The sequence below is a fragment of the Miniopterus schreibersii genome, assembly GCF_964146895.1.
Source record: "Miniopterus schreibersii genome assembly, chromosome: 20".
Classification (NCBI taxonomy): Eukaryota; Metazoa; Chordata; class Mammalia; order Chiroptera; family Miniopteridae; genus Miniopterus; species Miniopterus schreibersii.
Window position 1 is genome coordinate 16,179,434 of NC_138122.1, and position 24,189 is coordinate 16,203,622.

Genomic DNA, 24,189 nt, shown 5'->3' on the forward strand with positions numbered 1-24,189 from the left:
CACAGAGAGGCCAGAGTCCAATGGAACTCCCACAAGCCCCGCAGATGAGAGAAAATACCCTGCCCAGCTGCAGAGTGAGGAGCCTTGCCCAAAGGGCCACTTCCCCAGAGGCTCAGAGGCAGCAACAGCAATATGGGAATAGGCTGCTGCCACCTAGGACTGCTCTGCTTCCAGCATGCAAAGCCAAGAGACAAGCAACCAGTGACAGACACATGCTCAGGGTGAAATGACAAGAACACAAATGAACACATGTGCACACACATCCCCTTATTAGATAGGTATCAGTCAATTATGGCTCACTCCCCTGCCCCATGCATTTCCAGGGACTATCAAAGCTCTACCTGAAGACCTGACTGTACCCAGGCCCTATGCCTCCCCTCTCCTCCACTTGAAAGCTCGGCTCTGATGTGTCTGTGCAGCACAGGTCTGCACACCCAAACAGATACCTCTTCACAGCTAACAGGAAAGGATACTGGCAGAGGATGAGTTTCTGCCCACCTTACAAACCCATTTTTGCTGGGCCTTACAGGGCAAATCAATCCCCAAAAGCCCAAGAATAGGAGACTCCAAGGAGACTAACGCAGCCCACCAAAGACTCGGGGAAAGCAGCAAAGGGAAATTCTCCTTCTTAGCCAGCATCGCTCACTATTTTTCATTTACACTCCTCAGAATGCAAACCCACTACTGGATTAAGGAACACTTAGGCACAGAGGAGAGAATACTAAATACCCTTTCAGGACAAAAGAACACCACAAAAGGAAAGGTCTAGACACAGGGCAATGGAAGGACAGAGAACTAACACACACAAATCTTCCAGAATGCAGTAAGTACTTCCCAACTCTTCCGAAAAGCGTAAGTCAGTAAGAACCTGTGGTTACAGAGAAAAATTATCTAAATCTATTTCTGAATATTTACATTTATTTAACATACCTGCTAGAGTTCAGCTCAAAAGCCTGGCATGAATTTAACCAGTTAAGATTTTCAATCTAACTTCAGGGAATCCTGACAGACCCTAAGTGCAGTCTTCCCTTAAAGTCTTCCATGTTAAAACAGTTCTCTGGAACGACAACTTCTATTCATTTCTGGTCTCTCTCTTTTATTTTATTTTTAAAAAGAGCTGTTTGACTTAGAAGTTATAAGTATTATTCTGGCATCTAAAAGAATGATTGACCCAAACAAAATAGCTCTAAAAATCCAACAGGCTACTCCATGAGACCAGCCCCTGCAGAAGCACCGCTTCTTGTCACAAATAAGATGGCTGAGTTGACCTGTGTAGGCAGGTGGGGCATAAGGTCTGCAGCCTGACTCAGCCCTGATGGTCTCCTCAGCTGGCTGCTTTGGTTCTCCCCAAAGCCCACCTGCCTGCCTGTGCTCCCACCCCAGGTTACATCCCAATGAGTGCAGAGAGGGGGAAATGGCAGTGTTAGTGTGAAGTTATTGTAGATGTGCAGACATTACAGACAGGTTGTTGCAAATGCTCACCACGTTTGATCAACACGGTCAGTGTCCCTGCAAGGAGGGGAGAAAGAGCTCAGAGGAGAAGCCAACCAAAGACATTTGGGCTTGGGGTGCAGGGTGGGGAGATATACAGTCCTAGAAGTATCATTACTAGACAAAGAGGTGGTTCCATTTTCGATCTGGGTTCATTGAGGTGTGTAAGCTATGCCACGATTCATATAAACTTCCTATACCAAGAACACTGAACATCCTCCAGTCACCACCCCAGGTGGGGCAAAGCATCAGTAGCAACTCACTACCCAACCAAGAAGGAAGGAAGGAAGAAGTCAGGAGCCTAATGCATTAAAGACTATGTCCTCTGCTGTCCCACTACTATCCCCAGCTACTTTTGCTCACCACTGGCACAAGGAAACCGAGTTTGGGGTCAGGAAACAGGATAAGGAATAGGAAAATGAAGTTCCCTGACCACGGCTGGAAAACTACTTTTGCTCATAGCAGCCATGTTGAATAGGAAGCAATTTTATTTTAGGAATAAAAAACGGTTTGGTAGCTGTTGCCCCACCAATCTGGGAAGAAAAATAAAACAAAAAGGGACATAATTTGCACATTTCAAATTTTAGTCATGATCATTCTGAATTGGAAGACAGACACCAAATGCAGTTCTGCAAATACCAATTTCAGAGGCACAAAGCATGAGTAGGGGGTCTTACAGATCCTGGGGCCTGCCTTAAGACAGAATACTGCCAGCCAGATGCCTGCATCTCTCCAATCTACAGACTCCACGGACCAAATCTCAGCCCCACACCCTGGCCCACCCCACCACACCTCCCAGTGGCACCTGCAGTGGTGCTTCCTGCTGGCGAGCCAGAAGGCGCTGTCACACGCATAGCAGTGGGCAGCCAGGTGGTCAGGGAGCCAACGGGTCATCTGTAAAACAGATGGGGCCAGGTTAATGACAGGAAATGGACCCTTCAGCTGGAGCCAGCAGAGCCATGCTGCGGGCAGCAGGAGTCACAAGGACCACACTGGCTCTGGTGGCACCAGACCAGCAGGTCTGATGTCAGCAGTACAAGAAAGGCGTCCAAACCGTTTTCCTGGAGGGGACTCCAAACTCCCCTGAGATAAAATGGTAGGCAGCAGCAACTTGGGTCACTATGAGAGCTGGCAAAGCTCCAGTTCATATAGGCAATGAGAGAGGGCCAGCTTGCTTAGTCTCCCTGGCTCAGTAATTCTAGGCTCAATGGGGATTCACAGGCGCTGAGATTCAGAGGCTCAAGGCTAAGTGTGCTATGAGGTCATTCCTTGGCCAGGGGAATGGGATAGGGATGGGGATGGAGAACTGCAAACAGTTGCATGGATGGCACTCAGAACAGGGGCTGAGCCTGTACCTCCGTGTCCTGTTTATCCACCTGCTCCCAGCTGGCTTCAGAGAAAATCTCTGTGCTGCAGCGAGACAAAGAGTTCTGATCCAGATTGTTTTCCGAGTCGGGGATTGAAGTCTGTTGGCAAACAAACACAGCTGAAGAGAATGAACCTGGTCTCCTCCCAGAAGAAGAAAAGGCTTGGAAAAGAAGGGGGAGTACAAGGGACTTAAGGTGGGTCTGGGTGTTAAGAGCTGCCGAATCTGTAGGTACATGAGCCATCAAGAATTGGGTTGAGCAGGTACAGAGACAGGGTTGGGCTCAGCTGGAAGAGAATACACAGGGCTAAAGCTGTGTGCAGTGAGTCTGGATGGAACGACAGGTTCCAGAAGTGAGTGGGACAGAAGGACCAGGGTGGAACAGGAACTCAGTGTCAGCTGCTCCAGTGGGCCTGTCAATCCAACCCTGACACTTAAATCTGTGTGTTGAAACTGAGTGCTTTGGTCATGTCCTCCTTTCTCAGAAGGACTCTTTGAGATAATGAGAAATCATTAGTGTTAAGGAAAAACTGAGAAGCCAGTTTTAACTGAAAGTCATTGATAAGCCCGCCTTTAATGTACGCTGACTGCCTCAGAGCCAGGCTCACACTTGTACGCCAAAACCAAGTACTTGAACATTAGCACACCCAGTGAGGAGAGCACCTCCTTGAGAACCTCCCCGTAGGTACCCCCACTACCAGTTACTAGGCCCCATCAGTGCTAACTGGACAGTGCTAGAAACCAATCACTTCTCCCCGTTTCTACTGCCATCACCTGCCACAGGGTAGATACAAATATCTGTTAAAAAATAACTAAATCTTCACAGGCACAGCCCATGTTTGGGGCATGCAGGGGTGCTAATAGTTGACTAACTACCAGGGTAGGACAAGCACTACAATTTAACAGGAGTATCTGATGCCCTAAAAATGTCATTCTGCCCAGGAGTTCATGTCCTTCTTAACTTATGATCCTCTCTCCAAAGAGATTTGACTAACCATGTAATGAGCGCTAGCTCTCTTCCTTATTCTAACTGCCTAAACAGGATGTCCGTGGAAAACACGCAAAGCAGAAAGGAAAAAGAGGCAGGCTGCCATTCACATAGCTGAGGCTGCTCTCCAGCCTCTCTCAACAGGGGCACTCCTGTTGAGAGGTCCTGGAAAGAACTGGACCTTTCCAATTCTTTGAGAAATCTGTACCAATCACCATGCACCAGTCACAAAGGGTGTCCAGCCTCAGTGTGCCCTATTTCCTTGGGCCACTATGAAACAATATACTCACCACTTCATCCCCAAAGTCCCCATTGAAGCGTAGAGAGCTAGTCAGGTATTGGCTCTCCAGGCGACTCCTCAGCTCCTGGACTTGTTTCTTCAAGGTCTCCACTTCCTGTTGGTGGCCTGATTCAATCTGACGCAGGCGCTGTTGGATAGTGTCTGTGTACACAGGCATGCCATCGTCGTCCAGGTGGCTGCGAGAAGGCTGGTCAGGGCTGCCAGTTACAGATGGCCTCCCTGTCTGGCTGTGTAGCCACTTGTGGTGCAAGTTCCTCGAGTGTAAGTGGGCGGAGCTGCAGCTTGTGGCAGACAGCTGGCAGCTCAGCGAGTCCTTGCTCCTACCAGCCTCCCCATTGGCGCAGTGCCCATTGGGGGTGGGGTGCTTCTGGATGGTGCTAAGCCCTGGGGGCTGCTCTGAGGCTTTATTTTCAGTCTCTGGGACACGACTGCATACAAGCCCCTCTTTACATTCAGCTAAAGGCAAGGCACAAGGAGAATGTGCTGGGCTGTGGGTGCTGCCAGGGGAAGTCCTATGCACCACAGATCCCACTTCAGGCCTCTCAGCCAGGCTCTTCTCTGGAGACCTGGGTTCCATGGCTTGAGGAAGCATGTCCTTGCCACTGAGCCTACCACTGTTTCCTAGGCAAGGTATATGATGGCCTTGGGGCCCACTTTCTGATTTTACTTTCTCTTCCATTAACAAGTCCAAGGAACTGTCTATGTTTGGTCCTCTGCCCTCAAACGGGACTTGGGAGAGCAGCAGAGAACTTGACTGTGAGGTACCATAACCAATTTTTGCATCTACTGGGATTGTAATAATTGCTTCCTCCCTGTCCTCTGCGATAGCTCCTATTTGAGGCTGATCCACAGGGACCTCTTGGACATCCTCTCCCCTGGGGGGCTCTTGGGGAGAACTTGGAAGAACACTGTGCCCACCCTGTGGGTCAGGAATACCCTGTGGGAAAAGAGAAAGGCTGATGCCTGGAGGGCTCCTCAGAACAGCAGCATCCAGTGTTGGTGCTTGATGAAGTATAATGGCTGAGCCCTGCTGGTCCTTCCCCCTGCTTTCCTTTTCTAAGAGAGCCTCTTCTGTGACCTCCTGCATCTCAATACTCCCCCTGTGGGTAGTCTCTTCCACCCCACTCTCCTCTTTGGTGGCCTCTTGCAAAATGTTCTCCATCTGTCCCTCAGCCACTCCAGCTGCAACAGATAGCTCTGCACCACCGAGCGCTTTGGTTGGCTTCCCCAGGCTATCAGAATCAAGAGGCTCCTCTCCAGGACCAGCCAGGCTGCTCAATTCTAGTGAGCGCCTGTGCTGGTGCTCCTGCCACTTTTCATTCAGGCTTGGATCGCTACTGCGCCGGCTGGCTAGAGGCACTGTGTTGTCGCAGGCTGTGGTCAGATTGTCAAATGATCTAGTCTTTGGTAGCCTAAAAGAAAGGAATTTGGGGAAAATGAGACTCTGAGGCTGTTCAGATGGGAAGTAGGAAACAATAAATTTTAACAGGTTGTGGTTTCATAATTGGGTCCATTATAATTACTCAAGGAGCTATTGCATCTCTGAAGTGAGGTCAGACTTCTGGAAAGGCAAAGCTCTAGGACCAATCCTTCTTTAAGAATGCAGACTTCCTCTTTCACCACTCCTACCCCATGCCCGATACATACAAATAAGCTAATAGCAAATGCTGTTTTTAAAAGACATTCATGATACTGCTGTTTCTAACTGGTGGCAAAGGAAAGTAAGTACTGCTAATTTTCTGATACTATACTACTTTAAATTAATTATTTATCAGTCTAAATTCAAGCCAGAGGGTCACAAGGAACCCAGAGGATTTACTGCATCACTGAAAAACTGCTCGGTGCCTGCAGCAGAGTGATGTAGTGATGAAGTTAACAAAACTTCATGAAATGAGGCTCTACATATAGCCTTGTAGCCCAGAACCCTTATACCTTTCCTGAGGAAACTTCAGAGATCTAAGAAAACATGTGGAGCCAGCCAATGTTAGGATCACTGACTAACCTTGGGTGTGTCCTAACAGAGGAATACACCACACAAGACTTAAGGCCTTGTCATCAACCCTGGGCTCACCGGCTCAGGAGTGGATCATCAGGGCTGCTGCCAGGGACTGGGTATGGTGCACAGCTGTCATCCACAGGGGTGGATGGGGATGGGCAGGGCAGGTACACTGCACTCCACAGCATTAGGTTACGCACGTGACATACAGGGTACAGCACCTGAGGAGAGAGGAGAGGATACAGGTTTAAACAAGTCCTTTAGAAATGTCTAGAAATAAAGGTCAAGAACAAGCACCAAGCTGGAACACCCAACAGGTCCTAGCAAATCTCCAAAGGGAGTTAGCATCAATGGATACAAGTCTATCTCCCAAGAGGGCCTATATAAGATTAGTTTTTAGCAATAATTTTCACCTGAGAGGCTCTTGTGAGCATGAACACCTAAAGGGTTTTTTAAAAATCCATTTCTCAGGTTACCTTTACTGAAAGACTGACTTTCATCAGCTTAATTTGTTGCCTTACTGAATAAGAAAGTGAGCCATTTCACTAGATAGTAACTGTTCCCTGGTACAAAAACTTGGCTTAAGAAGGAACTGACCTATTTTATAGGGTCATTTAAATTAATCAAGTGAAAAGGAAGGAAATTTCTTCCTGTATTGTTACTTCCCCAACAGGCCCAGTGAGGGAGAGAGAGAAGCAAGTTACCCTAAATCTTTCCTCTCTACTTAAATGTAGTGAAAAGCACATTTATAGTCCAGCTAATTAGCCTCCTTTTGACTTCATTTAAGATGAATTCTGACAAAAGGAACATTACCGTATATCAACACACAGATATAAGTGCCTCCTTGTCTCTGCTTAACAGGTGTTCCTTTGAGGAACAAAGTCTTAGAGGGCCTGCCAGTTCTCCATGTACACACAGAATCACAAAGACACACACGCTAACGTCACACAGTTTTCTGCCCTTTAAGACAGAAACTGCAGTGGCTATCATCACCTGATGATACTGCAAGGGTGCTGGGGGCCTGGTGGCAGTTCCTTCTGAGCTACCAGGGGCATCCAGGGAACAACTTACGTGCCTCTACCATTCATTACACAGAACATGCTAGGAATAAGTTAGCACTGGTGGAGGTGCCAGAAAAGATTCATGTTTAGAATGGCAATGTAGAAATGTATATTAAATCAAACCACCCTGAATAAAAGTGGTCAGAAGCAGGTCAGAGCATCACCAGAAAGTAGGCCTTTCTTAGGACAGAGTGGTAGGAGAGAAAAAAAAAGGAACCAACCCATTCAGAATGTCCCCGCCCATAAATTCCTCCTGCTGATCAGAGAGGAAAGGCTAAAGGATACATACGGCTTCTGACTGAGAGGAATACAGTAGGTTTTTGAAAGCCTTGTTGCCTGCCCGAAGCAGCGACCACACAGAACATGTCCGTTCCTGAGTATGCTTTTCCCCTCTCTCCTTGGCGTTGTTGCACAGGAATGTTCCAAAGAGGCAGGAATAGGTATGTTGCACCAGTTTCACCTATGGGAGTCAAAATCAAGCAATAGGGTACACATTCTCTGGGGAAAGGTCTTCCCAGACATCCCTGAGAGCACTTCAGTTCATACTTGGTAAGGATGGGAGAACCAAGTAAAACCACACAATAGCCACCTCCTCACAACACCAATTTCAGAGTGTCAACCCCAACCACCATTACTCCTGAGTCAAAAGAGCAAAGACAGATAAGTGGCATACCCATTCCTCTTGCCTTCCTGACAGTCTCTGAGGTCCTAAGTCAATAGTCACTCTCCAGAGCATATAAACTGCATACAGGAGCAGGTCAGTGTGCAACCCAAGTCTGAACCGAGAGCACACTTCTAAACAACTTTCCATTCAACAAATGGTTACTGAGCATCTCACATACCCCAAATGTTTCTATAGGGCTGATATATAATAATCAGGTAGCTTTCCTACCCTGATGAAGCTTATTCTATTTGTGAAAGAGGGACGACCAGTGCTATGGACAATAATGAGGTAGAGTAAGAGGGACAGGGCACACGCAGGGCAGTGTGGGAAAGCCTCCCTGGCCCAAGACCTGATGGGAATTAAGAGAGCAGGTCATGGGGGTATCTGGAAGGGAAATGCTCAACAGAGGTAACAGCAAAAGCACAATGGTCTTAAGGTAGTGTATGCTTGTGATTTCTGAGGAATAGATGAAGGCCAGTGTGACTAAAGGACACTGCATAAGGAGAAGAATGATAGGAAATGAAGCTAGACAGGTAACCTCTAGGGGAGACCTGCAGGCCATCTTTAAGGACTTTGACTTTTACTCTGTAAAATGGAAAGTTGTTGGAGGTTTTTCAGCAGAGGAATAACATGCCTGTATTGTGCTTTAGAAGGATTCCTTTGGCGGCTGGATTAACTCTCTTGAACTGGGGCAGGACGTGATGGTGGCTTAGACCAGTGTGGAAACAACAGAGACAGCAATAAGTAATCAGGTTTTAGATATATTTTGAAAGCAGAGCTGCAGAGTCTGCTGACAGTCTAAATGTGGAATATGAAAGAAAGAGGAGAGTTGAGGATGACAACTTTTTTCTCTAAATAAATGGAAGGACTGAATTGCCGTTTGGTGAGATGGAAGACTTCTGGAAGATTAGGTTTTGGGGTAGGGAGATGTAGAAATCAAGAACTAAGTTTTGAAAATGTTAAGTGTGAAATACCACTAAGACATTCGAGTTGAGATACTAAGTAGAGTTGGATATGTGAGTCTAGAGTTAAGTGGAGAGGTCTGGGCTGCTGATGGATAAATGTGGGAATCAGAGAGCAATTAAAGCCACTGGAGTGGATGAAATTCCTAGAGAGGAAATAGAGAGAAGCAGCCTGGAGACTGAGCCCTGGGGCATTCCAAAATTCAGAACTGGGCAGGTAAGGAGCAACCAGCAAAGGAGACAGGACCAGCTGGTGAGGTAGAGAAAAACTAAGAGAGTGCATGCTGAAAGTCAATTGTTTCAAGTGTTTCAAGAAAGAAGTGATTAAACTGTGCTAAATATTAATGATGGATCAAAGATGAAGACAGTCAAAAGGTACAAACTTCCAGTTATTAAATAAGTTATGAGGATGTAATGTACAGCATGGTGACTATAATACTGTATTGCATACTTGAAAGTTGAAAAGTTCTTATTACAAAAAAAATAACTATGTATGGTGATGGGTGTCAACTACAATTATTGTGGTGTTCATTTCACAATATATACAACTATCGAATCATTATGTTATATCCCTGAAACTATGTTATATGTAAATTATTCCTCAATTTAAAAAAAGAGATGAGTGTACACGGGCTGATGGAACTTTAAATGGGAATTAAATATTTTTTAAAAGATGAAGACTTAGGGAAAAAAAAGATGAAGACTTAGAGCTTATCACTAGATTAGCAACATGAAGGTCACTGGTCACCTTAACAAGAGCAGCTCTGATAAAGTGGTGGGGTGAACACCTGACTGGAGTGGGTTTAAGAGAGAATGGCAAGATAAGATTTTGAGATAGTAAATGTAGAAGACCTGAGGAGCTCTGCTGTGAAGAAATGAGATAATAGCCAGAGGGGGGTGCAGGACTGAGAAAAGTGTGATGAGAGCCACTACACCATGTTTGTATGCTGATGGTAGAGAGGGAAATATGCCAATGTACAAGGCAGAGAGGAAAAATGCTGGAGACATACAGCTGAGCAAAGGAGAGGAGACAGAAGCTGGTGAACAAGTAGAGGGAAGGAGGGGCTGGAAAAAGGAAGGATAGTGTGTTCTTTGTCAAAGGGGAGGGACAAAGAGGGTGGGACAGATATAGGGGGTTTGGGAAATGAATTGCAGGGAGCAGAGGACATTCTATTGTTTCTATTTCTGGCTGCTATTTAGGCCTCCTATCATCCATTTTAAAAGCTTAGTTTAAACCAATTCAAAGATTATACAAACCTAGTACACCTGGATTCAAGGGGAAAACACTTGTTTATTATTGTGGGGGTTTTTTAATTTTAAAAATGGGAGAAAGAATGGCCCGTTAAATTCTAAAAAGGATACACAGTTTCAAGTGAAAACTGGCCCACTAACATTGCATTGACATCCCCACGAATTTAGAAGGTCCCCAAAATAAAGAATCATATGCCCAAACTCACAAGGAATGCTTCATTGAACTCAAAAGAGCAAGGAAATTGCCTCTGAAGCTGATGAACGCAGTCAAGCCACTGCAGAAACACTGGGCAACGCTCGTTTAGATCATCTGAGTTTTCCCCATGACCACACCGATCAGCAAACTTGTGGCCAAAATCTAGCCACTCCATCTCCACGAGGACCTGGAAACCCTGCAGGGAAGCACCCAAGAGAGACCATTTTGTGCTTGTCTATCCAGATTGTGACAGTCCTGAACCTGAAAAGGGTACACTAGCAGCAAACCCTTATAACAGCCTCCTTCTAAGCCCATCAGAAGCAGCCTTGGATCTGGTGCCAAGGCAAAAGGCTCCAACCCTGATAAAACACTTAAGTTTAAGTCAATTTTCCATTCACTCAACCCCATTCCATAATCAAAAGGGTATTGCCCGGCCGGTGTGGCTCAGCAGTTGAGCATCGACCTGTGATCCAGGAGATCGAGGTTCGATTCCCAGTCAGGGCACATGCCCAGGTTGTGGGCTCAAAACCCAGTCGGGGGTGTGCAGAAGGCAGGTGATCAATAACTCTCTCATCATTGATGTTTCTATCTCTCTCTCCCCCCTCTCTTCCTCGCTCTGAATTCAATAAAGACATATTTTTTAAAAAGTGTACTAACTAAGCCTTTATCTTAGCCTTTCTTGAGTTAATGTGTATTTTTAGCCTCTTCCACTCACTATATAAAAGTCATTTTTCCTTAAGTTTTTTTACTTTTAAATTTCTGTCTTTCATGTTATACTTACAGAGAAAGTCACGTTTGTAAAATCTATTCCTAGCCCCTGATTTACATGTATTTTAGGGTACATATATGGTTTTTCCTACATCTTCAACCCAACAGCTTATTTCAGAGTAGAGCTCTTTCTCCAAAGAATACTCTGTGGTTATATCGAGGACCATAATATACCAAGATCCTTCTATAGAAGCCCCATTTTCCAGGGGTAGGCAAAACTTTTCCAAGTAGGTAGACTACAAGGGAAAATGTCTGTATTCTCAATACTTTGTATCTACAATCTGCCCAATTTAAGAGACAAGAACTATGGTAGGCACCATCACAATTTATCTGAAGGTAAAGGAGCAATGATTTAAAAACAAGAAAATTTCACTTTCATTAGACCTAACCACATGACAACTGATAAAACCCTCTAAGGCAGGTGTGGGGAACCTTTTTTTCTGCCAAGGGCCATTTGGATATATCATTTGCGGGAAATACTAAATTACCAACTTAAAAATTAGCTATGAAAAAGGCTCCTAGATTTATTGAATTTTGAGTCCCGCCTGCAGTTGCCTTGGCAGGGCCAGACCAAATGATTTCATGCGCCAGACATTCCCCACCCCTGCTCTAAGATGTCCCTTACTCACCCTGAAGTACCAAAACCTACTCCCTGGATGCACCCACCTCTATGGTTCGGTAATAAGGGTCCAGCAAGAGCTTAGCCAATGCCACAATCTGGGGGGTGCGGTCCCAGCCATCTGAGCAGTGCACTAGCACCGGTCGCTGATCACGATCCACAGCGTGCACTACCAGAAGTGCCGACTTCAAAAGCACAGATAGGTGATGGAGCCATTTTGTGCTTTCAAGAGCTGAGAGCCAACTATAAAAATAAAAACAGAAGGGGATAAGGAAATGCTGACTTTTCTGATTTACTTTATTGCATCATGCCAAATACCTGTCAAGTTAAAAAGCAATTCCCAAGTTAAAAAGACTTTTCCCTTCAAATAAAACACTGCCAAAACAAAGAGGTTTTCTGTCTGTTTTATAAAATATACAAAGATGATACCCAAACCCTACTATGCCTTAGATACAGGACAGCCATTAATAGGACCACCTTTTGTTGCAAAAATCTTACGGCTAATTTCCAAGAGAATTAATATTTTTCAGTCCATGGTAGCATACACAGTTTTTAAAAAAAATTTCTTTCTGGAATCTTCTCTTGAAGAAAACACAGCCACTTTTCTGAGATGTAAAACAAGATATTTAGATATTTATATTTAATGATCAGCAACTTTACCCAACAAGTTCTCAAAAAAAAGTACAGAAAACTCATGAAAACAAGTATGTCTAGTTAGCCGGATGCCACATTCAAGAACGGTTCAAACAACATCTGCTACCCCACATCCTAACACCTACCACTGCTCAATTATTAGGCCCAAACTAATAATTTAGACTCATGCAAACTAGTACACCAATGGCTACACAGTATTACTGGGCTTAAAAGACTGGATTCAGCAGGGATCCAACAGACCCTTTTTTCAAAAGACCTTTAGGAAGTATCAGATCACAAGAATTGCCCCCTTGAGAGTAATCACAAACTGATCACACTTGTTTTTTTTAACTCTGTGGACAGTTTGTTTCTTGTGCTCTATCATGAATTCCATTACCACCCCCCACCCCACACCACCCCCAAGCTCTGATTTCTCCAAAATGCAATCAGGTTTGTATTAAGATCACAGTCTAGCCCTTTAAACACTGAGTCAGAGGAAGGAAGAAATACTTCTGCCAGGGGGCTCTGAGAGGGCTGTTGCCAAGACTACTATAAAAGACTATTAAACTTCAGGGAATGAGTGAATTTTTGGAATAGTCCAAGGAGGGGAGGTAAACAGACAACAGAATGTAGTGCATAAGCACTGGTTTCACATGGATTTGGTCTACCAATCAGACTCTAGATCCTCAGAGGGCGGACACTGTATCTCAGGCATAGCTGAACCCCCAGCACAGTGCCTAGGATACAGTGAAGATTCCTAATGTTCAAACCATGGGTAAAAAACAAAAAGCAAAACTCAATCTCAAGACTTTCTAACTCCTGATAGGTACCCAGGAAACATTTTTTTGCTAGTGAATAAATTGTTTATTCTCATTCCTCACATAGTCTTGAAAGAAACTAAAAGATAAGGCTTAGGAGAACAAATACTAAATTATTTCCTGGCCCCTAGAGAAACAGTAAATGAGAACTAGTGTAAGGTTCTCCTGAACTCGACTAAATTATTCATACATACCAGTTGGTGGTATCCATGCCTAACAGAGAAGCTGCACTCCAAAATCTGCCAACCAAGGAGGTGCTGAGAGACTCTACACTCCCTGTCCTATTCTAAAACTGAAGTAGAAATGCCATACCCTAGCCCTCCACAGCCACAAACAAGTGTTGGGAGGCTTGTTTATAACTTGTCCCACCACTGCCATAGCTTCTTTTGTCCTCAAGGGAGGCTTCAGTATAGCATTATGACTTGCCGCCAAAGATGAACAAAGCCAGAAGGGGGTTGGCAGACTGAGTGAAAAAGGTGAAGGGATTAAGAAGTACAAATTGGTAGTTACAAAAGTCACAGAGAAGTAAAGTACAGCATAGGGAATATAGTCAATAATACTGTAATACCGGTATGTGGTGCCAGGTGAGTACTAGAAAAGTTGGGAGGGAACACTTTGTATGCTAACCACCATGCTGTACACCTAAAACTAATACAAAATAATACTGACTGTAAAAACTGTAATTGGAAAAAAGTTAAAAAGAGAGACAAAGCATTACCCCCTTCTTTAATAAAATCCCCCACGCATTCAAGGCTAGTGTTAATTACATCTTTTTTTACTTTGAATTTAAAAAATAGCTTGCCCTGGCCAGGTAGCTCAGTTAGCTGGAGCATCATCTCGTATACCAAAAAGTTGCACGTTTAATTCCCAGTCAGGGCACATACCTAGGTTGCATGTTCAATCCCCAATAGGGGTGCATATGGGAGGCAACTAACCAATGTTTCTCTCTCACATCGATGTGTGTGCCTCTCTCCCCCTTCCTCTCTCTAAAAATCAATAAAAACATATCCTTGAGTGAAGATTTAAAAAAATAACTTTATAATGTTAATATATGGAAGATTAGAGATCAGGTAGTGTTGATTCTATCCCTTTCATTTTATAGATAGGAAAACTGATACCCACAGATCAAGCCACTTGGCCAAAGTCATAGTCAATTAATGGCAGATCTCCCGAGTCCTCCTTTCTATGTCCCACCTTTAAGGAAGAGAGTGCTACTAGCTGGGTTCTGTAAATGTACAGCAGATGCAAGTTACTAATCCCCAGAGCAGAACAGCAAGCTCATTTCTTCAGTCAGGCTTTTCCCCAAGGACAAGTGCTTCACCCTCTGGGCTGATTGCAACTGTGATGAATTTAATCATTTGCTACCAGAGTTAGCACAAGTGCTTCAGGCAGCTATTTGATTTAATAAATCAAATACAGGATGCTGCAAAACTTGATGTGATCGTGAGATCTACTGAATAGAGCCCAAGGAAACAGCTATGGGCTCCAGCACAAATACCAGAAAAGAGAAAATTCTATCTTCTTTGGCACCATTTCTGGCTTCCTGAAATGTAAAGCAGGTGCTTTTAAATATTTATCTGTCCATATTTGTTTTACAGAGCATTCCTCCTAATTTATCTTGTATTCAAACAGTTCCCTTGGGAAGAGGGGGTGTTATTTCACCTTCCTCACTACAAATGCCAGCCATTCATTTTTAATAAGCAATAATAATCATGGTAATGTTCTTAGTAAATCAGAGAGGGTAGTTTAGAAATCAGAAGCATATGTAAAAGGAACTGACCTAATGGCAAGTTTAAAAAAAGTTTAACCCTTTTTAGAACATGAATAAATTCTAACTCTTCATGGTAAAACATCCCAGTTCATAGAAGATAAGCGTCACTACAGGACATCAGAAACCAAAGAATTAAATTACTCTGAGCCAAAAACAATGTGGAAAAGAAGGAAGAGGTTCCAGGAAAAACAGGAAAGCAATGCTGAGGTTTGTTATGTGCTGTGCATTTTAAATCTTTCAAAGGGTTACATTTTAATCCCAGCTCCTCATTTATGCTGCCATGCTCCTAACACAGAAAGAATACCGACAGAGACTGACAGTAAAACTGAAGTTTACCAAGAAATAGAAGGAACCTCTGAACTCATTTAAAAAAAAAAAAAAAAAAGAGGGCAATGCAAAATTAAAGCCAAGGCCAAGGTCTTACTTTCCCGGATCTGGCATCTGTGTGCACAGCAACCGCAGAGACTGAAAACTCCTCCGAATTGAATGAATATTTGCCATCCCCATAAACACAACTTCACAGTTCGGGTAATAGTCTGGAGAAAAAAACAAACAGTAAGTAGAACACAAATATGTTAAATTTAAAGCCCACATAGCCAAATTTAAAAGCAGCAAAATGGCTATCAATAAAACCACTGTAGCTGCTAATGAAACTGCAGTGTTTTGAAGCCTATATTAGTTCAGTCCTTTATTATAAGAGAGAAACAGTGCTTGAATTTTACCTATTTTTGCAAAAAGAAAGGTTAGATTTGTGAAGATACTGACACAAAATAGAAGCTATTACTTAAAAAACAAAAAAAACAATAAAAGATCTATACTTCCATCTCACTGTAGGTTTACTTCTTGGGCCTCAGCTAACTTGTAGCTCTGGAATCTCTTTGAAAAGAACCTGGCAGACCAATGCATTTGATGCATTCAAATTTCACTCTGGTACCACTGCTTGTAATTTCCAGCTTAGATCACATCTCAATAAGGAACTTAGTGCCTCTACTTGCTCCATCCAACTGGCACCAAGAGGGTCCTTCTTTGGAGAAAACCAGCATTAACACAAGAGGCATGTCATAGGTTAGGAGGAGATAGGCGCTTTGCTAGTTTTATATTTACTGCTTCAATTTCCACACCAGGTTTTCTAAGCAGAAGCCGTGTGAGAAGTTTTCTGTGAGACCAGTGATGAGCAAACCCATTTGATAAATGCAACAAAAAGCTCTCAGAAGGCTGAGAAATTGAGCCAAAAAGCAGCAGCTTCCATATATGAAAAGACCTTATTATGGGCAAGGACTGACTTTCCTTATCATCTAAAGGTTGGCACAGGGAAGGAGGATTATTTGGTTTCACTGCACTTCCTCCTCCATTTCTCCCCTGAAAAGAGCATAGTGTTAAGAATCCAAAGAGCTCTGGCTCTCTCAAGGCAGGCTGGGGAACATGGTTTGCCATTCATTTCATATTAAGAACTGAGACCCAGTTGGGTACAGGCTGGACTCACAAGGAAAGAATGTTGGGGGACAAAGCACGTACACCTCACCTGGGCATTCACAGCCTCCTCCTTTGGCGCGGTTTGCAACAGCTGCAGCGTAGGAACGTGCATCCAAGATCAAAAGCTTCTGAGGTTGGATGGCTAAACTCTCTGCTCCTGAAGCATTTGACAGAGAAGAATCTGGGAACAACCAGGAGTGAGAAGGAAAAACTAAATGAACCTGTCTCTTCCAGAACTGTGCAAAGTAAGAACCATAGACACATATTATAGTACACCAAAAAAAAAAAAAAAAATTAAGTGAAATCCCTAACCAGAACTCCTGATACATAGACTTATTTTTGTTTTCTATTTTGTCTATAATCTCCTATATCTTGTTTCTACAACGGTAGTCCTTTAATGAAGCCTGGGGAAATTTTCCCCCATGGTCTGGAGACACTGCAGGTCCCCAATCACATATTTACTCCATTTTTGTCATTATGGCAAGAAAAAAAAGAAAAAAACACTCTAGTCTTCTTAAATCAAGTTTGAAACAAGGGGTCTTCCAACAATCCGATCAATTGGAGCTTTGCTCTCTCTTTTCTATGAAACAAAGTCTATGTGTTACAAGGACAAGGCCATTTCAAGAAAAGGTTCTCATATGCTATGAAAATTGCTGCCATGGGTCCAGGGAGCACCTTACCAAACTCCACATCAGAAAGGTCTCCTGTAGTGGGCAAGTCTCGAGAACTGTTCCTAGTTGACAGCTTGCTGCCACTTGATCGGGAGTCAGAGGCACAAGCTTTGGCTACAGACTGCACCAGGTGCTCATCATCAGCATTTCGCCAGCCCCACCAGCTGACCTCTGGCTGTCCACAGCGGGCAATGACAGCTCCATTGCTCTGGTGCCTGTGCAGGGAACAAGACACAACAACTATACCATCCCAGAGGCCCCATTCAGACGCTCTGTGCTCATACCAAAAGTGAGGTCGTGGATTTTAAACACCTTAATGAATAGCCTGACTATAGAGTGATGGATTAGCTTCAAGTCCTCTCAGGACAGAAATCTTTTATAGTAACAAGAATAAATAACAAAACCTACCTATCTGGACCTTTCTCAATTACCACACCATTTTAGAGATCTTTGTAAAGTTACCAACAAAATAATAAATGTATATTCTTAGAGAAAACAAATCAATATTCATAAAGCAAATGTCTGTATCTTTAAATTTATTTTTGGAAAACCGGGTAAAAAATAATCTACAAATACTACACCAGTCAATGATGAAGCATCATTCTCTCCTTTTTATACTGCACCTGAATAGCCTGGTAGTTCCCGAAACAAAAAATTTGTTTCCTCACCGACTTCTGAAGGCCCACCGCAGCAACTGGCTGGCTTGGGGATTATCTTCAAAATAAGATCTCACCTTTGGGACTGAAACACTTACCTGGCCCACAGAGAACTGCTTGACAAAATCTCCTGAGATTTCCTGAGTTGCAAACTGCTCTTATTATAGGCAAATAGCTCAGTGAGCCAGCTACCCTTCCTTAAGTTCTCAGAAGGAAAGGACAACATAAACCTCAATAAGCCATCTTCTCAAAGATCCTTTTCCAAGAAATAACATCAGAAATACTACTCATAGTCTACTTTAAGATTCTATTAACCCTTTGCGGTCGTATGTCTGCTCTCAGCCACCAAAGCTTTTTTATCGTTCCGGTCGTATGTCTACTCTCAGCCACCAAAGCTTTTTTACTGTTCTGGTCGTATGTCTGCTCTCAGCCACCACAGCAAGGAACCGTACGAATCTTAACTCTATTCATTCATGTATCAGTTCATAATTTCTCTGAAAGCTCTTAATTCCGACCAGTACGACACCCTTGTCCAAATTTAATATGACCGCAAAGAGTTAAAACCCAGTCTTTTCCTCATTAAGAATTTCAGTTAGGCAATCTCAGCAATTAAAAGGTTATAAAGTAATATTTGGCAACCAAGAGGAATGAAGTCTTAACACATGCTCAAACATGAATGAGCCTTGAGTATGTTATGCTAAGTGAAAGAAATCAGTCACAAAAGGCCACGTTCTGTATAATTCCATCTATATGGAATGTGCAGATTAGGCAAATCTAGAGACAGGAAGTGGTAACTCAAAGCTAGGGGAGTTGAGGAGGGACTACTAATGGGTCTGAGATTTCTTTTTGGGGTGGTGAAAATGACTAAAACTGATTGTAGTAATGGCTGCACAACTCTGAATATTAAAAAAAATCACTGCATTATATATACACACTAAAAGGGTGAATTGTATATGACATCTCAATAAAGTCTCAATAAATTTTTCTTAAAAAAATTTTTAATATATCTCTTTATTGATTTCAGAGAGGGGAAAGGAGAGGGAGAGAGAGAGAGAGAAACATCAATGACGAGAGAGTCATTGATCGAGCCCACAACCCGGGCATGTGCCCTGATCGGGAATCGAACCCTGATCGCCTGGATCCTAGGTTGATGCTCAACTGGTGAACCACGCCCGGCCGAACAATAAAGTCATTTTTTAAAAGTTATCAAAGTAATTAGTTCACTGTAAAAATAAATTAGAAGAATAAAGAACTAGTAAACAAAAATTTAATTCTATATCCTAGAGGTTTAAACCATCAATATCTTACCTCCCATTAAAATTATTTCTAAACACATATATGCACACACACATATAACGCATATGTGGAGGACAGATGAATTTAAACAAAACATACTATTGAATCTATTTGTCTTCAAGGAATGATGTGAGAAAGATTTTTGTTTTAATCCTAAAGTTCACAAGCAATAAATTAAATTTGGTAATAATCAAATTCCACTGAATCTACCAGTTTGTTTGTAGTTTTTAATATATTTTTGTTAATTTCAGAGAGAGAGGAAAGGAGAGGGAGAAAGACATAGACACATCAATGATGAGAGTCATTGATTGGCTACCTCCTGCATGCCCCCTACTGGGGATTGAGCCTGCAACCCAGGCATGTGCCTTGACTGGGAATCGAAATGTGACTCCCTGGTTCATAGGTCAATGGTCAACCACTGAACCACACTGGCCAGGCAGTTTGCTTGTAGTTTTTAAATCCTCCCTTACTGGGAGAGAAGTGCTTGCGTATTGCCAACACACTCAACTGGCTTACCTGCTGAGTGGAGCCAAACTAAAAATACCTCACTGGTTCTTAAAATGCCTACTAGCATATGATAATAAGTGCTGGGTAACCAATGAGCTGATTGATGCCAAACCTCTAAGAAGTGGCTTGGCAGGGTCTTCCCTGAACATCTTTCTCTGCAATGCTTCCCAGCAGTGCCCAGAAGGAACAGTAGATGGCACTCTTCATCCATTAAGGGCTATGACATTATAGTACCTAGACTGCAAGTGAGCTACTGCATTAGGCAGTTTTCTGCAGTCTTCTAAAATGTTTAAGATGCATGAAAGAGAACTAAAACACTAAAGCTAAAAATCACTAAAGAGTATTTCTATCATTTTAACAAACAGAAACAAAAAGTATAAAAATTAAACAATGAAATATTTAAACTATCCCTAAGTTGGTGTTAGGCAAGCTTCCAAAATGACTAGAACTTTCTAATTATCACTCAATGCACAAAGAGAGGGGCTGTGAATTGCACTACAGAGGGGTGGCCTTCACACCATCTTGCTGTGTTAGAGCAATCTCTGTCTTCAATGATAAATCCAATTAAGCACTCTCTTATTACAGTAGGAGAAAGCACTCATCAGGCACTGGTTCAGTACAGTGCTGTCAAGTAACTGTTGCTAGCAACCTCAGGAATCATTACTGCAGTCTACAGACAATTAAATTCAGTAAATGGATGGTGGATTCAGAAGCATCCTGCCACCCAGGATGGCAAAGCAAGGAGTGCTAGAGTATCCCAAAACATTCAACTACCTCAATCTGACAACACAATCTGGAGTTCAAAGATACAAGACAAGTTCTGAAACAGGCGAGTTCCTAGAAGCCTGATTTTACGTGGACTACACCAAGAACTTTCATTTGTAATCTTTTGAAAGCAGAATTTCTGAGAAATTGCAAATTTAAAAAATTCATTTATGCATACTCTATGGTCTCCAGAAAGGGTAAGGGTGAGGGGAACCCACACTCATGCTCTCTAGAATAAATTTTAGAAGGGAAAAAAGGCTTTCTATGTTTATTCTAAGAAGTTTTTCTTCAACCTGCACTTTTAGGCTTCTCTCCCAATAGGGAAAATTCACCTAAAGCCCCTTATTTTGAAAATGAGAGTCCTTCCCCCTTATGCTCAGTCAGAAAACCACACAAATGCCAGGGTTGCTGATCTAACACAGTTGCTGGCGACAGAGCAGCAACTGGCTGCTTTCCCCATTTGAGCTGGACTGATCACTGATAAGGCTCATGAAACCTTTCAGCTTTCACTGCTCTCTAATTCTTGTGTCATCCTTACCACTTGAGTGATAGGTAAATTTGGTGACCTACTTTTTCTAGGGGTGTCTGAAACAACAGTGATGGAATTGAGACTGAAAACTTAATGGGTTCCACTGGGCCAGAAGCAAATACTTTTTCATCTCTGTCTATTCAGGGTGGCCATCAGAATTTGCCTTCAGCGGACTAAATTAACAATTCAGTGGGAATTACAGAGATAAATCCCTTCCTACAATTTTGAAATTTCAATGGAACACCTCTTGGCATGAAAGAGTTTTAACTAAGCCTCATTGATTTGGCCCAAATTCAAGAAGAAACCAAAAAGTCCAAAAACTGGGAAAATGAAATAGAGTATGTGAGTATTACAAGATGATATCTGAAATAGTTCCAAAATAAGAGGTAATGGCTTCTTAAATTTTTAACAGGATTCTGTGAGAACTGAGATAGTCACTGAATTATAAAAGCAGCCATCAGGAATACAACCTATTCCAGATACTGCTTAGAGAGGTCCAGTGTTTATAAATTCATTCAGACATCTAGCATACTGGCAAAGAACATCATTCCTATTTTACTAATTAGGAACAGGCTGAGGTCAGTTAAGGAACTTACTTGAGGTGCCATAGCAAGAAGTATCAGAGAAAAGACTTAAACTCCAAAATCTGTGCTTGTCATCACACCACCATTCCCTTCTAGAACTTGCCTCTCTGCTGGCAACCCCAGGAATCATTACTGCAATCTACAGACAACTAAAATGCATGCTGGATTCCTGCCTTTGATTCCTAAGATTTCTATTCTGCCAAGATCTTCTATCTAGCCTTCTTCTCTAAACGCTCCTTCTCAAAGCAGAGCTCTTCCAAGTGTCCAAGTTTTTCAACCACAAAGACAATAACAAATGACAACGCTATACTCCCAATTGTCACTTTTGAGGACACATCTCCATTGAAAGGCCAACATCTGAAGCTAAATGCAGCAAGCACGTTATCTTCCCATAAAATGACAGGAGGATCTTAAAATAGCAAGACCAGCCACTTTTCTATTAAAAAATTTTTTAACAGTGTCAATGTTATCACCAGCTAGTGTTCTGGATATAATAATGACGTGTATGTGACTGAAAGAGCAGCTTTAGCAATAAGGAAGCACAGAACTGCCTGGAAAGTTTCCTGAACCCTCCTCTCCCTCCCTTCCCAGGTTAGCAGCATCAGAGGCAGCAGACCACTTGCAGCGGGCAGTAGGCCAAGCTTACTTACCTATATATGACAGCAGGGATGCGCTTCCAGGACCTGAAGCTTGCTACACTTTCTAGTTCTTTGTCAGTGATCCAGGCAGGCACTATGAGCTCCTGTGGATAGCTACCACATAGCCTAACAGAAAAGGTGAAAAAGAGGGAAAGACACTAGGTGAATCAGCAGAAGGATGTTCATCAAACTACCCCAGAGCCAGTTAAAAGGCAGTGAGGAACATTACTTGAGTCTTGGCCTGCTCAGCAGAATGGGATGTCTCAAGTGTTTACTTATATATATGTCAAGTGATACTATCTTGGATTGTTCCACTTGATACTGCCTTTTGGGAATCTGCCAGTCTTAACTATCAATGAAAAAAAAGGAGTTGAGAGGCAGTTACTCCACTGTAACTCTATGTTGTAACAGATACACAGGTCATTTCTAACTACACAAGTGCCCAGTCCAACTACAGAAGTGAAAGTCTGTTACCTCTACCAGACCCTCAGTCTTTCAGGCTTTTGTCAAAATGAAACATGTAAAGAAGGGTAAGAGCCCACAATTTCAAGTTTCCAGAGACCTCAGAATTATTAATGTATTCTTTGACGTGAACCAAACAGGATGTCCTAATTATAGGTAACAGGTGCAGCAAAGGGTATGTAGAAATAGTACCACAGGTTAGTCCATTTGCATATATAATCATACTCCCATTTAGCCAAGTCAGTAATATAAACAAACTATTTTATAATTTCTATAAAATATACTTCATAAAAAACTACACTCAGGAGGAAAAACTGTTTTCATTCCTGAAGGCGCTAGTAGCTACATGCTGGCGCCCTAGGAAGCAGTACTTCTGATACACCACCACCACCCTGCCCCTACACTATCCTATGCATTATGGGAAGAGGCAGAAGAAACACAAAGTGGCTTAGGAATTGGGGTTTTTTGCTCATTCTGCACTAAATATCTCTCTCCTATTTTCAGTTTCAGATTAAGTATTAGGAATTTAAAAGCCATTGAACCAGGAGAATGTCTATGACCAAGAGTAGCTCTATAAACTTCCTGACACCTACCCACAAACTCCTAAAAATAACCTGGAACACAGTGATCATAGTTGATACTCTTACGTTGAGTCTTGTTTATCTTATCTTGTTTTAAATTTGAAAGTATATTTTTATAAGAAAAACTTTTCAATTTCCTGAAGGCTAGTTTTGAGGTGAAATGACACAGACAATTTTTAAAACCCATATAAAATAGAAAAATTTGAAAACCAATGGCTTTTGAACTCAAATTTTCCCCCCAACAAGCTTAGCTTAATTCGCAGTTCTTTTTACTTTACCCTATTTTCTGATCATTATATTCCTTGTCTTAACACACCTAGTAGTCAGCCCTTCAGCAAGTACTAGCTGCTCACTTATAGATAAGCAGTTTCCAGTATAGGAAAGGTGGGTTACACATGAGCAAAACCTGTAGCAGCCTCAGGCTCTGTGAAGCCCCTCCTGCAGTCTCCACCTCCATTCTCTGCTCTGACTTATCACTGAGTTGTGACAAGTATGACATATCTGTAGCTCTCAATTCTTCACAGCATCCCAGGTTCTTAACTTCTTGGCCATGGTTCATGTTAAGAGTGGTGTACAATAATTAACTATAGTTTTTCCTATAAAAAATAAAATGCTGTGATGACTAGCCACAAATATTCCAGGAAAACTGCTATCATAATTTGAGGTAGCTCAAAGGACAACAGTATGATTAATGCCTCTAATCCCTGCAGGAAGACTTAAGAAATGGATATATTAATTTAAATCTCCTAGACTATTTTCTTTTGTTTTAGAGAAATTTGGATCACAAAAATCACTGAACTACCTTCCCCCACCAAAGTATATATATACCTGTTAAGGAAACAGGAAATGACAAATATTTAATAATGGCCACATTAATATTTAATGGTTAAATATTATCATTGCTGTGAAGTTATAGATCAATACATATATTAAATAAGAGAATATTTATGTCTATTTCATAGATTGTGGAGTAAGATTAGTCATAAAAACTAGCTCCTACGTGTTTTATCACTGTGTATGAGATCACTGATCCTATCTTTAATGTGATGTCAAGTGGTGCTGAGAACAATGAAAACTGCCTGACTACAGGTAAACACAGTGCTATCTAGACATGCGTGTGCCAGAAAGAAGAGAGACCTGGA

At 42.4% G+C, this 24,189-nt stretch overlaps 1 protein-coding gene and 1 long non-coding RNA gene across 6 annotated transcripts in view; one reads left to right on the plus strand and one right to left on the minus strand.

Annotated features, from left to right (window-relative positions):
* LOC308549616 overlaps positions 1 to 24,189 on the plus strand; it is a 68,179-nt gene that overhangs the window by 25,075 nt on the left and 18,915 nt on the right. The window lies entirely within an intron of this gene.
* MTMR3 (myotubularin related protein 3) overlaps positions 1 to 24,189 on the minus strand; it is a 107,922-nt gene that overhangs the window by 2,571 nt on the left and 81,162 nt on the right. The window contains exons 9-20 of one of the 5 annotated variants that reach the window (XM_081122497.1): positions 22,017 to 22,130; positions 17,039 to 17,244; positions 16,408 to 16,539; positions 15,310 to 15,421; positions 11,711 to 11,906; positions 10,287 to 10,472; positions 7,493 to 7,663; positions 6,218 to 6,363; positions 4,136 to 5,558; positions 2,847 to 2,957; positions 2,297 to 2,385; positions 1,483 to 1,509 (exon numbers count right to left, since the gene is read on the minus strand). In XM_081122497.1, the coding sequence (XP_080978623.1) occupies positions 1,483 to 1,509; positions 2,297 to 2,385; positions 2,847 to 2,957; positions 4,136 to 5,558; positions 6,218 to 6,363; positions 7,493 to 7,663; positions 10,287 to 10,472; positions 11,711 to 11,906; positions 15,310 to 15,421; positions 16,408 to 16,539; positions 17,039 to 17,244; positions 22,017 to 22,130 (2,913 nt within the window). The remainder of the gene's footprint in view (positions 1 to 1,482; positions 1,510 to 2,296; positions 2,386 to 2,846; positions 2,958 to 4,135; positions 5,559 to 6,217; positions 6,364 to 7,492; positions 7,664 to 10,286; positions 10,473 to 11,710; positions 11,907 to 15,309; positions 15,422 to 16,407; positions 16,540 to 17,038; positions 17,245 to 22,016; positions 22,131 to 24,189) is intronic. The other 4 variants (XM_081122499.1, XM_081122498.1, XM_081122500.1 and 1 more) reach the window with 4 other exon arrangements.